This window comes from Tupaia chinensis, unplaced genomic scaffold (genome assembly GCF_000334495.1).
Source record: "Tupaia chinensis unplaced genomic scaffold, TupChi_1.0 Scaffold000126_2, whole genome shotgun sequence".
NCBI classification, from domain to species: domain Eukaryota; kingdom Metazoa; phylum Chordata; class Mammalia; order Scandentia; family Tupaiidae; genus Tupaia; species Tupaia belangeri.
In genome coordinates this window covers 1787614-1801794 of record NW_006159594.1, presented here as the reverse complement: position 1 = coordinate 1801794, position 14181 = coordinate 1787614, and the positions used below count along the sequence as shown (strand labels likewise).

General features: G+C 53.4%; 1 protein-coding gene across 1 annotated transcript in view; it reads left to right on the top strand.

The window, feature by feature from the left end:
* Nucleotides 1-4060, top strand: part of ZFHX2 (zinc finger homeobox 2) — a 37010-nt gene extending 32950 nt beyond the window's left edge. Inside the window, 2 exon segments of the mRNA XM_027770328.1 lie at nucleotides 11-2351; nucleotides 2612-4060. Of these exon segments, the coding sequence (XP_027626129.1) occupies nucleotides 11-2351; nucleotides 2612-3591 (3321 nt within the window). The 3' untranslated portion in view covers nucleotides 3592-4060.
* Nucleotides 4061-14181: the final 10121 nt, after the last annotated feature.

The window sequence follows — 14181 nt, the reverse complement described above, 5'->3', positions numbered from 1 at the left end:
GCCCCCTCCCCCGACCCCACCCCCACCCGAGGCCCTGGGGGGTGGGGACAAGCTGGCCTGCAGGGCCTGTGGGAAACTCTTCTCCAACATGCTCATCCTCAAGACCCACGAGGAGCACGTGCACCGCCGCTTTCTGCCCTTCGAGGCGCTGAGCCGTTATGCTGCTCAGTTCCGAAAGAGCTATGACAGCCTCTACCCGCCCCCCGTGGAGCCCCCCAAACCTCCTGATGGGCCTCTGGAGTCACCTGCCCCCCAGTTGGGCCCACCTTTCCTGGTCCCAGAGCCTGATGCAGTGGGGAGCCGTGTCCCTGAAGAGAGGAGCAGGGCGGGAGGACGCTGGCCCCCGGAGGAGGAAGAAAGCTCCAGAGGGACTCTTCCCTCCCTAGTACCTGCAGGCCGCCGGTTCTCCAGAACCAAGTTCACAGAGTTCCAGACCCAAGCCCTGCAGTCCTTCTTTGAGACCAGTGCCTACCCCAAGGATGGAGAGGTGGAGCGGCTTGCAAGTCTCTTGGGTCTGGCTAGTCGTGTGGTGGTCGTGTGGTTCCAGAATGCCCGCCAGAAAGCACGCAAAAACGCCTGTGAAGGGGGGCCTGTGCCAGCCGGAGGTGGCACCGGGGGGGCCTCTGGCTGCAGGCGCTGCCACGCCACCTTCCCCTGTGTTTTCGAGCTGGTGCGGCACCTCAAGAAGTGCTATGATGACCAAGCCCCTGAAGAGGAGGAGGAAGAAGCGGAGAGAGAGGAGGAGGAAGATGTAGAGGAGGAAGAAATAGAGGAGGAACCGGGCCTTGAGACCCCAGCAGGGCCTGAGGGGCCATCACCAGAACCTGCAGATGGGGAGGAACTGAGCCAAGCAGAGACAACAAAGTCAGGAAGCAAAGAGCCTGAAGGGAAGGCCTCTCCCTCGCCCTCCCCGGCCCACACGTGTGACCAGTGCACCATCTCTTTCCCCAGCCAGGACCTCCTGGCCAGTCACCGCCGACTGCACTTCCTGCCCGCTGTGCCGCCCAGCGCTCCTCCACAGCTCCTAGACCTGCCCTTGCTGGTGTTTGGGGAGCGAAACCCCTTGGTGGCTGGAACCCCACCTGTGCCAGGGCCACCCCTCAAACGGAAGCATGAGGATGGCAGCCTGTCCCCCACAGGAAGTGAAACGGGGGGTGGTGGGGAGGGTGAGCCCCCCAGGGACAAGCGCCTGCGCACCACCATCCTGCCCGAGCAGCTGGAGATCCTGTACCGTTGGTACATGCAGGATTCCAACCCAACGCGCAAGATGCTTGACTGCATCTCCGAGGAGGTGGGGCTCAAAAAGCGAGTGGTACAGGTCTGGTTTCAGAACACCAGGGCCCGGGAGAGGAAAGGGCAGTTTCGGAGCACCCCTGGGGGTATCCCCAGTCCAGCAGTCAAACCCCCTGTCACACCTACCCCTGCACCATTCCCCAAGTTCAACCTCCTGCTAGGCAAGGTAGATGATGGGGCTGGGAGGGAAGCTCCCAAAAGGGAAGCCCCGGCCTTTGCCTACCCCACGGTCACCCCGGGTGCCGGGCCGCTGCCTTTCTTACCACCTGGGAAAGAAGCCACCACTGCAACCCCAGAGCCACCTCTTCCTCTCCCACCTCCCCCTCCACCTAGTGAGGATGAGGGCCCAGAGGAACCTTCTAAAGCTTCTCCAGAGAGTGAGGCTTGCAGTCCATCTGCAGGAGATCTAAGTGATTCCTCTGCTTCCAGCCTGGCTGAACCAGAGTCCCCTGGGGCTGGAGGCACCAGTGGGGGACCAGGGGGTGGGACTGGGGTTCCAGATGGAGTGGGGCAGCGGCGCTACAGGACTCAGATGAGCAGCCTGCAGCTGAAGATCATGAAAGCCTGCTATGAAGCCTACCGCACCCCCACCATGCAGGAGTGCGAGGTGCTGGGGGAGGAGATTGGGCTGCCCAAGAGAGTCATCCAGGTCTGGTTCCAGAATGCTCGCGCTAAGGAGAAGAAGGCCAAGCTGCAGGGAGCAGCCGCTGGGGGGTCTGGGGGAAGCGGTGAGGGCCCCTTGGCCGCGCAGCGCACTGACTGCCCCTACTGCGATGTCAAGTATGATTTCTATGTCTCCTGCCGAGGCCATCTCTTTTCCCGCCAGCACCTGGCCAAGCTCAAGGAGGCAGTCCGAGCCCAGCTGAAGAGTGAAAGCAAGTGCTACGACTTGGCCCCGGCGCCCGAGGCACCCCCAGCTCCCAAGGCCCCGCCCACCACCACCCCTGCCTCTGTGCCCCTCGGGGCTGCCCCAGCCCTGCCTCGCTTGGCTCCGGTCCTCCTGTCTGGCCCACCTCTGACCCAGCCCCCGCTGGGCAGCTTAGCTCCTTTCAGTTCAGGTGAGTGGGTAGTGTGGGAGGAGCTGGGCCTCAGAGAACATGTCCCGCCAATGACGTGCCCTTCCCATTCCTTGACTCTTCCCACATCCCATCTTCCAGAGCCTTTCCTTGCTTCAGATTCTGGGGGGAAAGAAGGGGGGCGAAGAGGCATGGCAGCTGGGTGGTAGGAATGGGTGTGTGTGGCTGGAGGTGACCTGTGGCAGGAAGGATGATGGGGACCAGAGGTAGCTGATATTTCATCACTTCTTTCATCTTCCTAGGCCCTGCAGCCTCCTCAGGCCTCCTTGGCCTCGCCACTTCGGTCCTGCCTGCTACCACAGTGGTCCAGACTGCTGGCCCAGGCCGCCCTTTACCTCAGAGACCTGTGCTCGACCAAACCAACGCCTCCATGGCAGGCGCCACTGACCCTGTCCCAGGCCCACCTACTGAGCCCTCAGGGGACAAGGTCTCTGGTGAGCGAAAGCCAGTTGTAGCCCCCACCAACTCCTCCACTGATGCCCTCAAGAACCTCAAAGCGTTGAAGGCCACTGTCCCAGCCCTGTTGGGGGGCCAATTCCTGCCCTTCCCACTACCCCCCACTGGGGGGGCAGCACCGCCAGCTGTCTTTGGGCCCCAGATACAGGGGGCCTACTTCCAACAGCTCTATGGCATGAAGAAGGGGCTATTTCCCATGAACCCCGTGATACCTCAGACCCTCATTGGGCTGCTTCCCAATGCCCTCCTCCAGCCGCCACCCCAGCCCCCTGAGCCCACAGCCACAACACCTCCAAAGCCTCCTGAACTACCCGCTGCAGGAGAAGGGGAGGCTGGTGAGGTGGATGAGCTGCTAACAGGCAGCACTGGCATCTCCACCGTGGATGTGACCCACCGCTACCTGTGCCGCCAATGCAAGATGGCATTTGATGGGGAGGCCCCAGCTACTGCCCATCAGAGATCCTTCTGCTTCTTTGGGCGGGGCTCTGGGGGCTCCATGCCTCCTCCACTGCGGGTACCCATCTGCACCTACCACTGCCTGGCATGTGAGGTGCTGCTGAGTGGGCGCGAAGCCCTGGCCTCTCACCTGCGCTCCTCGGCCCACAGGCGCAAGGCGGCCCCGCCTCCAGGGGGCCCACCCATCACCGTCACCAACGCCACCACGGCTGCCACGGCTGCTGTGGCTTTTGCCAAAGAGGAAGCAAGATTACCTCACACGGACTCCAACCCAAAAACTACTACTACCTCTACACTTCTAGCTTTATAAACAGATAAACCAAGATGGGGAGAGAGGGAAGCCTCAGGGCGCCCTCTTTTACCCCAAGGGGTGTTTGGTGGGGGCTCAAATCCCTCACCCCAACCCTCGGCTCCGCCCACCTCATGGGAATCCTTCAATTCCCACCCTCAGTGGGCTTCACACACCCCACCTCCAGCAGAGTCCTGCCTCCTCCCCCGCCCACACTCTGATCTTTATGGTCAATTCCTTGCAGATACAGCCCTTGCTTCTGCGTCTTCTCACACACACTCGCACCCACCTTGGCATCCCGAGTATACACACACGTCTGCCCGCACACGGAAAACATATCCTTGGTTCCATCTTCTCCACTGACTTCCCCAGCCTCCCACTCCTGTCACACACACACACACGCACACATGCACACACACATGTGCACACAAATCACAGTTATCTCATGCTGTTCCACTGACTGAGAAAACACCAAAAAAAAAAAAAAAAAGTAAAGAAAGAAAAGAGAGAGAAAAAAAGAAGAAAAAGAAAGCCCAAGACAAAGAAGGGGGAAAGAAAACTTTGCCACTCTCCCGTCTCCTTCCTCCCCCTTGTCTAGAGCGCCATATCGCTCACAGACTTTCCAACCACCCAGTTGGCTCCCAAGGTTGGAGCCTGGGATGGGCAGGGAGCCCACAAAACTCTAACCAAACTGGAGGCTGGCAGGGGGAGATGTGCTCCCAACCCACTCTCCCCATACCCCTCCCTCTTAACCCTCTTCTCCCGACAGGGGAGCCCCTGCGGGCTGGACTCTAGGGGATGCCGCCACCAGGAAGCCCTCTGCCAATCCCCCCACCCTGCACCCTGGGAACTGCAGTAACTTATTCTCAAAGGCTTTAAACACAGAGATCCTCTCAGCAGCCGTGGGCCTGCCCCTTGTCCTAGCCCTGCCATGTGGGCGTCCAGCCTCCAGGACCGGCGCTGCCCACCAACGGCAAATCCAAAGTTCTTTTAAAAAACTGAAACACACACACAACCAAAAAAAAAAAAAAAAAAAAAAGCGAGAGAGAGCACGCACGTGCACATGTGCACAAGAGAGATGGAGAGACCAGAAGAACGAACTAAAGAAAAACATAAACTTGGAAAATACAGAAAAAAAAAAAAAAAAAAAGAAAAGAAAACTCTCCCATCAAACCAGTGGTTTTTTCCTGTTTGTGTCTCTCCTCCTTCCCTCACCTCCATTTTAAGGGTTTCTTTAAACCACTTCATCTTTGGAAGATCAAAATGGCTTTATCACCTTGCCATGGGTCTGCTGATCCAGGCAGGACTGAAAGCAGCAGATTCCCCTGGCCACCCCCAAACTCTGAGGTGAGAGCGGTAATGGGGAGAGGAGTCTGGACTGGGAGAGACGCGCCCTGTCCCCAGAACTAAGTATTGGCCAGGACAGGTAATATCCTCTCATTCCCAGCTGTGAGTCAGGAAGGCCAGTGTCACTCTCTGCCGTGGTCCTGGGGAGGAAGAGGAGGATGGGGCAGTTTGCTTTCTGAACCCAAGGTGTGCGGTCTCTGCCTACCACCTGCATTTATTCTTTCACAAGCCCTGCTCCCAGTTCCCTGTGCCGCATCACATTCTGGCTGCCTCTTGAGCTTCCTTTACCTGGCTGGGTCCCTTGTTCCCCATCTGCTTTTCTTCCCCTCCCCACATCCACTGCCCTTGCTCTTGCTCCTTGCCCAGCCTTCCATTAAGCAGCAGCTGTTGGAGTAACCCCGAAAGCCAGGACCTGCCATGAGGTTCACGGGGGTCTAGAGCTAACGCAAGTTGGGATAGGTGGGCAGGATGACTGAAGCACAAGAGGACTCTGATAGGGTGGTATCACCAAGGGAACTAACAGAAGAATGTCCTAGAAGGTCACCAACCCTAACCCAGCTGTTTCTGTAACCCTCAGGAGGTCGTACTGGGAACCCCAAAGTCCAGCAAAAGTGCCATAAAACAGTGTTTTCTCTTAGGAAGGTTTGTAAAATTTCCCACCCCCCTCGCCCAGCTAGTTTATCCTAAGACTTTTCCCCTCTCAAGGCATTCTCCTTCCATCTTCTCCCATAGGCTTCTTCTACCACCATTATCCATTTAAGACAAATAGATTCAGCAAGCCCTGGGATTTGGGTCTTCTGGTCTACCAGTTACTTGGCTCTGTGAACATGTTAACACTGAAGTGGTCGGTGGCTTATGTGCACAAGAGATGTGAGGGAATGGCTGGCAGGTGGCATGGTGGTTAAGGGCACAGAAGTCTCACATGGCTGACCATGGTCTGAGTCCCGGACCTGGCAGCTTGTTTTCTCTCTTTCCTTCTCACTCTCGCTCTGTCTCTCTCTGGTCAAATTTAAGTAAATAAATAAAGTTAAATAAAATAATATTTTTTTAAAAGAGAGAGAGAGAGACACGAGGGGACAGAGGAGGAGAGAAAATTCAACCCAATCCCTAGGCCCCATATATGCTGTGAATCTCACTTTCTGTCCCATTTACCTGAAAAATTAAAAACTCGGGACCAGCAGATGGCATAATGGTTGCATCCCATGTAGTCGACCCCAGTTTGAGTCCTTGGACCTGGCAACTCACACCAGGAATACGTGCATGCGTGCCCAAGATCCCAAGAGAAGAATGAGAGAGAAGGGACAGCAGCATGGCCATCCCCCTGGGAGATGATTTCTCGCTTTCTGTCTCTCTGTCTTTTGGGCGAGCACACACGCTCTATAGCAAAAGAAAGAAATTAAAAGCTCTGACTCCAGCAAATTGGGAGTGGGTAGAACTATTGATAGTTATTCCAAAGATACCCGAAGTGCCAGCTACAGATGTGGGCCCTGGAAGAGAATGGACCCATGGTGTTCCTGCACTCGAGGCCACCTTTATTTTCCTCCCTCTTAGCAGCTCTCCTGCACCCCTCCCTCCTGTCCTTTTCTGTCTCTCGTTAAAATTTTGTGTATAAAACCATTTTCTTAGCAGCATGTATATGAGGAAAGCAGCTTTTTCATTCTCTGCTTTCTGGGAATGTGATTTGTATGTAAAAGTTGAAAACAAAGCAAAAAACATGTAGAAGATGGTGAGCTAAAGAGGAAACATTTTACAAACACTAGGCATGGGATGATCAGAGATGTGGGGGTCATGCATTTTAGGGATTCACAGCCAGGGTAGGTTTCTTCAGTCTGAACTATGACTGAATGTACCTGGAATGAATGAATGTAGCCAGAAATCCCTCCTCTTGCTCTCCAGCATATTCGTTTACACCTAAACACCTTGGCCTGGAGACACCACGTACATTCGGAACAGTAGACAGGAGGTGACTTACCTAGAACCCTGAAATGTTGGGGGCAGAAGAGCTTGGCTGACTGCTGACTTAGCCCATCCTGGAAGGTGCATCATCGTGTGCTTTCAGTAGCTAGAGGCGTTCCTCCCCAGCCCTCTTACCCCAGAAGGCCTTAGCAGCAGTTCTCCTGTTCCAGGGAGTAATGTGTGGGCGACCATTCTGGTGGACAGACGCTGAGTCAGCATAGCCCGGTGCACAGTACTGGAGATGACATTGTGCCCAGTCACCAGGATGACATTGTGCTGCTTCTCCTATGACATAACAGACTAACTCAAGCACTTGGCCAGCAAACCTATCTTAGAGTACCTGTGTCACCCCAACCCTAGAGTGAGCTTGAACTGATAGCTCATAAGAATGGTCTTTCGAGGCTTAGGGCAAAGTCCCAGGTCTAACTTACATGAGTCCTAAAGAAACACCCAAATTCAGGTCTGCCCTACTTATTGTTAGAGTCAGTACCAGGAGGCAGGAGGTGGAGGTGATCTCGACTGCCTTTGCTGTAACCATTGAATGTGTAGGGATGCCTTAAGATACCCAATCCTTGGAACAAGCAATTGGCGTAATGGCTATGTCGCTGGACTCCCAGTGTAGTCAGCCACGGTTCGAGTCCCAGACCCGGTGGTTTAAACTCATGCCGGCCGCATGTGCGTGCGTGCGTGCCCAAGATCCCAAGAGGAGAATGGAGGAAAAGGGACTGTGGCATGGCCTTCCCTCCAGGGGGTGATTTCTCGCTTTCTGTCTGTCTGTCTCTCTCTGTCTTTCTGGTAAGTGCATGCGCCCTATAGCAAAAACCTCTTTAAAAAAAAAAAAAAAAAAGATGCCCAATCCTCAACTGAAACAAAAAAGTCCACTGGAAGAATAATGAGAAAATCTGAAGTTTCAGTGGTCAAATGGGACAGAGTTAGAAACAGTACCACCAAAAGAAACCTGTTCTCATTTGACCCGTCTAACCCTGGAGTATACTTACAGAAGCTTGCATAAAAACAAGGAAGTCAGTTATTCCAGCATTACACTCATTTGTTTCATTCCTTCCATATTTTCCTTAACCACTTCCAATGCTCATAGACCAGATCATTGATTCCCCAAAATTCTACCACCCTGATCTGTTTCTCTTTGTTTAAATATGCTAGAGGGTGTGTATGCTCACCAGAGAGAAAGAAAGCAAGAAAGTACTCCCAATGGGAGATGATCACACTACAGTTACTCCATTTCGCCTTTGGGGATTTGGGGCATGCAAGCACACGTATCTGGGATGTTTCCCAAGTTGCCAGTTTTGGGACATGAACTACGCAATTGGTCATGTGAAATCCAGCCACCTTAACCACCATGCCACTGGCCGGATTCACCTAATTTTTTTTTTTAAGAACTATTTATTTATTTTATTTTTATTTGTTATTATTATTATTTTAAAAATTTGACCAAAGAGAGACAGAGAGAAAGGGAAAGTGAGAAAGCAAGCTGCTAGGTCTAGGACTTAAACCACAGTTGACCATGTGGGAATCCAGTGCCTTAACCACCAAGCCACTTGCCGCCCCTCACCTAATGTGTTTTAAGACATATTCATTAATCCAATCATTTATCCTGGTAGCATTCACTCCTAAAATACAGAGCTCTGTGTATATAAATGCACCAACAGAACAAGCAGTCTCTCAGAAACTGCAACGGAACCCTGCGGAGAGGGCTACATATAAATAAGAGCAGGGCAGGACTCCAACATAGAGGCACAGGGACATGCCTCTAGATCCATACCTACACTCTCATACGCACAAACATCCTCCAATACATGCTAATTTTCCTCACACACAAGAGAGTATGGAAGTTTATAGACAGAGTCAGAGGACAATGTAACCAGTATCAGGCAGGGGACCAAATGTTGAACATTAACCAACAGGGAAAATACCTTAAATTCTTCCGGATGCCAAGGAAGGGAGAGGTAGACGGGAAATCAGGAGGAAATGGGAAAACACATATATCACCCTGAAACACAAAGGCAAATCAGCCTGGAACCCTGCGTTATAGGATGGGCTAGGGATTCAGGGAGTACTTCTCCCAGAAGGAACTAGTTAGAATCTTTTCCGGGATGCGAACTGCGGTCGACTACATGGGAGACGAGGCACAGGGACATGCCTCTAGATCCATACCTACACTCTCATACGCACAAACATCCTCCAATACATGCTAATTTTCCTCACACACAAGAGAGTATGGAAGTTTATAGACAGAGTCAGAGGACAATGTAACCAGTATCAGGCAGGGGACCAAATGTTGAACATTAACCAACAGGGAAAATACCTTAAATTCTTCCGGATGCCAAGGAAGGGAGAGGTAGACGGGAAATCAGGAGGAAATGGGAAAACACATATATCACCCTGAAACACAAAGGCAAATCAGCCTGGAACCCTGCGTTATAGGATGGGCTAGGGATTCAGGGAGTACTTCTCCCAGAAGGAACTAGTTAGAATCTTTTCCGGGATGCGAACTGCGGTCGACTACATGGGAGACATAGCCATTACACTAACTGCTGGTCTCCTAGTTAGACTCTTAAGCCGTCAGGGTATCATTTCTAGAGGACTGAGTTAGGAAGAAATGCCCTAATACCTAGGAAGGACTTGTACAACAAGAAGGTCTCTAGACCCAGCCTCAAGATCTGTCTATAAGATTATAGTTCGGATACAGTATGAAAGGATCCAATAAAAGAAAACTTGAGAGAAGACATTTATAGAAGACCTAGACCATGACCTGTCAAGTTTGGGGAAAAAGATCAGAAGTAATCCCGAAGGAAAGCACCTCCTGGGAGATCCCACAATTATGAAGAACATAAACGGGGTGACTTAACTGTGTAACCAGCTAGTGACTCTCCTTGATAAAGAGGACCCAGACAGCCCTGCCCAGAAAACACAGAAGAGGCTAAATGTCACTATTCCCTCTCAGTAGTCTGAGCCTGGTGTTTCTTACAATCCCTCAATCAGAAAGGTGCCTGGTTATAAACTAATGGGGAAGCAGGTTGAACCAGAAAAAAGTTAAACTTGGGGTTGACTCATAATCTCATCTGATCATACACAGAACCCTTGCACGACGACCGAAACAGAAATCTGTAATCACCAGGGCTCGGCACTGTCCCTCACCTTCAGTCCCTCCCAGATACTAAATTCTGCACTGTGCCTTCTCAACTGGTCTTGAAGAATGGCCTATGCTGTGCGTAACTCTGGGTATCTCTACCAGAGGCATCAGCTGCAAGGTGCTGAGTGGAGGCAGCAGATGAGGCCCGTATTCTACTCATGCTCTTCCACTGTCGGGACCGTGGCCCACCTGTAGGAAGAAGCAGACTGGGACCCATCCTGTAGCTTGCCACGCGATCAGTACACATCTGGCTGGGCCACAGAGAACAGGCTCCTGGCAACGCTCCTAACCTTGCGGCTTTCAGTAGTGAAGTTCAGAACAACGGGCAGCCAGCCGACAATCTAGGGGGTGAAGGGAAGAGTGACTTTTCGCGATCAGATGAGATCGGGCGTGTTCAGGGTGGTACAGCCATAGACGGGAATAGTAATTTTTGACCATGCTCTCAAAGGGATTGTTCTGTGATAACTCCTGCCAGTAGAATCGTGTTCTGAGTTACATTTGCCCGATTTGACCTCACAGTTGCTCCTCTCTCTCCTGCTTCCTCCACCCAAAGCATGCATATGCACAGCCCACAGCACATATATCCCAAGATGACGGAATAAAGACATGAATACAGTCGGGGAAGAAGAGAGATGGGAAAGGCAGGGGTAATCCAGACTAGACCCACTGTCCTACAAGATGACTGCCGTCACTCAGAACAGTTGCTTCCCACAGTTTGGTCCACCTGCATCATGGTCACCCAAGTGCTTGTTTAACATGCACATTCTTGGGGCTGGCAGGTGGCGTGGTGGTCAAGGGCACTGGACACTCACATGGCTGACAGTAATTCAAGTCCCAGACCTGGCAGCTTGCTTTCTCATTTTCTCTCTCTCTCTCTTACTCACTCACTCACTCTGTTCCTCTCTGGTCAAATTTAAACAAATAAAGTTAAATAAAATAATGCTTAAAAAAATAAATAAAATGTACAATCTTGACCTCACCTCAGACCAGCTGAATCAGACTGAAGGGACTGAGCCACTGACCTAGAGAGCTCAGTCCCATATATCCCTAACACTGCCCCTACCTCTCCAGTGCCGGGACCCACCCTGCCGCCTCAGCGGCTGCCGCGCAGCTGCACTCCTTCATGCTTTCCACCACCACCTTGGATTTGTCTTCGTCATTGCACAGACGTCCCCTCCCAACCTCCAACATCACAGAAACCTGATGGTATCTTCTGCTTATACTGGCAATGATTTTTTGTCCAATCGCAAGAGGGTGCATGCACTCACCGGCGACAGACAAAACAGGGGAGGGAGAGCGCACTTTCTAATGGGATGTGGCCACCCCACAATCCCGTCTCCATTCCTCCAACCTGTCAGGATTTTGAGTACACTGGTGTATATTTCAAGTGGCAGGGATGGGATTCAAGCTATGGTCAACCATATGGGATCTGGATCCCTTAATCACCAGGGCTGGCCCTGTTGGCTGTTCTTGAACAAAAGAGAAATATTTATATTGTCCTCTCACCCATAAGCTGTGTACCTCCCTGCCTTCTCTGCCATGGAAACCGCCCTGCTTCTTCTAAAGCTGCCATCCACTTCCAAGGGTGTTGAAATCAGAATTCCCCAGTGCCGAGCAGCTCAGCTCAGCAAGGGCTGAGCTGTGTGCCAGACTTACTCAGCCTCCCCTTATCCTCACCCATAGCCTTCCACCCAAAGGTCTTTCCAGTCACTGACCTACAGCCTCTGGCTACCAAGGAAGCTGGAAAAGGCAAAACTACTAGAAAGTCTTCCAGATGGGGCCCAACATCCAGTTTTGAGGGTGCTGATCACTGATGCTATGATTTCTCATCCTAGGGCCTTTTCCGTCTACCAGAGCTCCTCACTAACTGGTCCTCGGTCTCCTTTCCAGGGACCCATTTCAAAGACAGGAAAATGTACCCAACTCCAGTTGGGGTGCCACTGAGAAATTCCTAAACACAAAATCTCCTTACACAGTCTTTCTGCAAAGGTGACTCCAAAGATAGGAATCTATGTCTTCCTAACACCTGCCTACCTCTCTAGGCCCAGAGCACCTGTCCGTCTTTCCAGGACTGCTACTGAATATGGGCCTTGAACACAGGAGACAGAACTGGTTCATCTCAGCCACAGCCACGCACACGGTCCAGGGCAGAATGAAATGCGTACGGCATCCCACCACCCCGCATGGCAGCCTGCGGCTCTCCCCTTCTTACTTCTTCCCTTCCAGTCTCTTCAGTGGTATCTTGATGACAGTGGCTGATGTGCCTCTCTCCAGGTTCTCCCTTCGCTCTCCTAGAGTGTTTCTGTCCCTTCCGCCCAGAGAGGCAACCCGGAACCTTGGGTGTGGCTATCACCTGTGCCTTTGTCCCCTCAGCTTCGGTTTCCCTTACATAGCTGCTCGGACACTGAGCATGGTACCATTCAAATCCCTTTCTTGGAGGCAGTGAGGGCAGGAGGGAGGGCTGTCTCACTGGGGTGAAGGCAGAATTGGGGCTGGCCAGAGAGTGCTCAGCCCAGCAGTTAAGGGCATGCTCCCATGCTACTTCCCAACATAGAGCTCCACCTGAAGCCTGGCACTCTTGCGAGCACAGCCCTATCTCCCTCACTGCCGCCAAGTGGCGTCATGAGCACGTTTGGTGGCTCTGGGTTTGCCGCAGCCCCGGGATCTGAGACACTGTTCACGTGCCAGCGCAGCATTGCCAAGTGTGGCGGCATCCAGTTGGTTGGGTGCCAAGCAGTAGGACCCAGGTGGTGATGGAGAGATGAAAGACGGGTGAGGCGAAGGGGGGTGGGGAGGAGAGGAAGACGCCAGGGAGGAAAACCAGACACCTCACTTGTTAGAGTCGAGTCCAAATGGGATCTGCAGGAGGGTGCCCTTCCCATTCCAGAGCCCGGCTTAGCAAGCAAGCCCATCCCTCCCCCCACGCCCGCAAGAGTGGCATCTACAGACCAGGCAAGGGGGTATGGCCATCTTCAGCAGGGAACTGGCTGGGGGCCAGGCAGCACTGCCAGCACTGCCAGCACTCTCCATCCTTCTTCCTTGGGGTCTTGGCAATGGCGCGCCTCCTCCTTTGTGTCCTCACGCCGCTCTCCGTCTGTCGCTCCACTCCCCACACCTAAGAGGCCAGGGGAAGGAGGTCCTGGCAGAAAAAGGTCTGTTCTCCCAAGCAACACACACACCACCTCCCAGTGTCTCGCCTCCTCCCTTCTCACTCCTGGCACAACCACCTCCTGAACCAGATTGGCAAGCAGCACTATTCTGCACAGTGCCAGAGCCTGCACGGGCCCCACAGGCAGCGCCAGTGCCACCTACCCCGCCCCAGTGCCGACAAAGGGCTCGACTACAGCCCAACAAGTTCTCCCTGGTAGTGGGGCACAAGCCTCCTCCTAGCACTTCTTGGCACTTCCCTGGCTACTCTCTCCACTGCTTTACGCCCCCAGGCTGGAAGAGAACCAACCACCTCAAAGTCCAACCACTTCTCCCAGCTGAGCTTCCCAATGGACAGCAGCAGCAACACATTCCTGCCCCTCCTCCCTGCCCCCTGGGTCCCCCATATTCCCTACTGCCCAAGCACTGGGCACCGGTCTGACAGATGAGATGCCAAGAGCGCCTGTGTACCGAGCTCCCCTCCCAGAGCACAGGGACTCCTGCCGCTGCCCCCTCCATTCACCTCTTCCCATCTCCGTGGGCACAAGGGTGGCAGCTGCAGTGCCAATGCCTGTAAGCAGGCAGCACGAAGCAACTCATACACCTCTTCTCCCCTCTCAGGCCCCAAACCTCTCCCCTCCTTCTTCTTGCCATCCCTCTGTCCTTCTGGTTGGACACTAGATTGGCAACCGCAATGCCAACCCCCACCCATGCCCAGGAGGCTCACATACAGCACGCACTTATGCGTACATGTACATGCGCGCGCACACACACATACACACACACGGCCCCATGAGTGCCAGGCAGCGGTGGCAGACACACAGCAATGCACAGTGACTGGTACCCGAAGAGGCAACCGGATTCGGCACCTGATCCAGCACCCGTTTGGGATTGGGTGGGTAGGCGGGCAGGCGGGCGGAGGGGTGATGGAGGCAGGCGATGGCCCTAGGTTGGCAGCCGCTGGAGCTGGGAGAATGGAGGGGACAGATGCTCTTTGCCCAGCCTCCCTC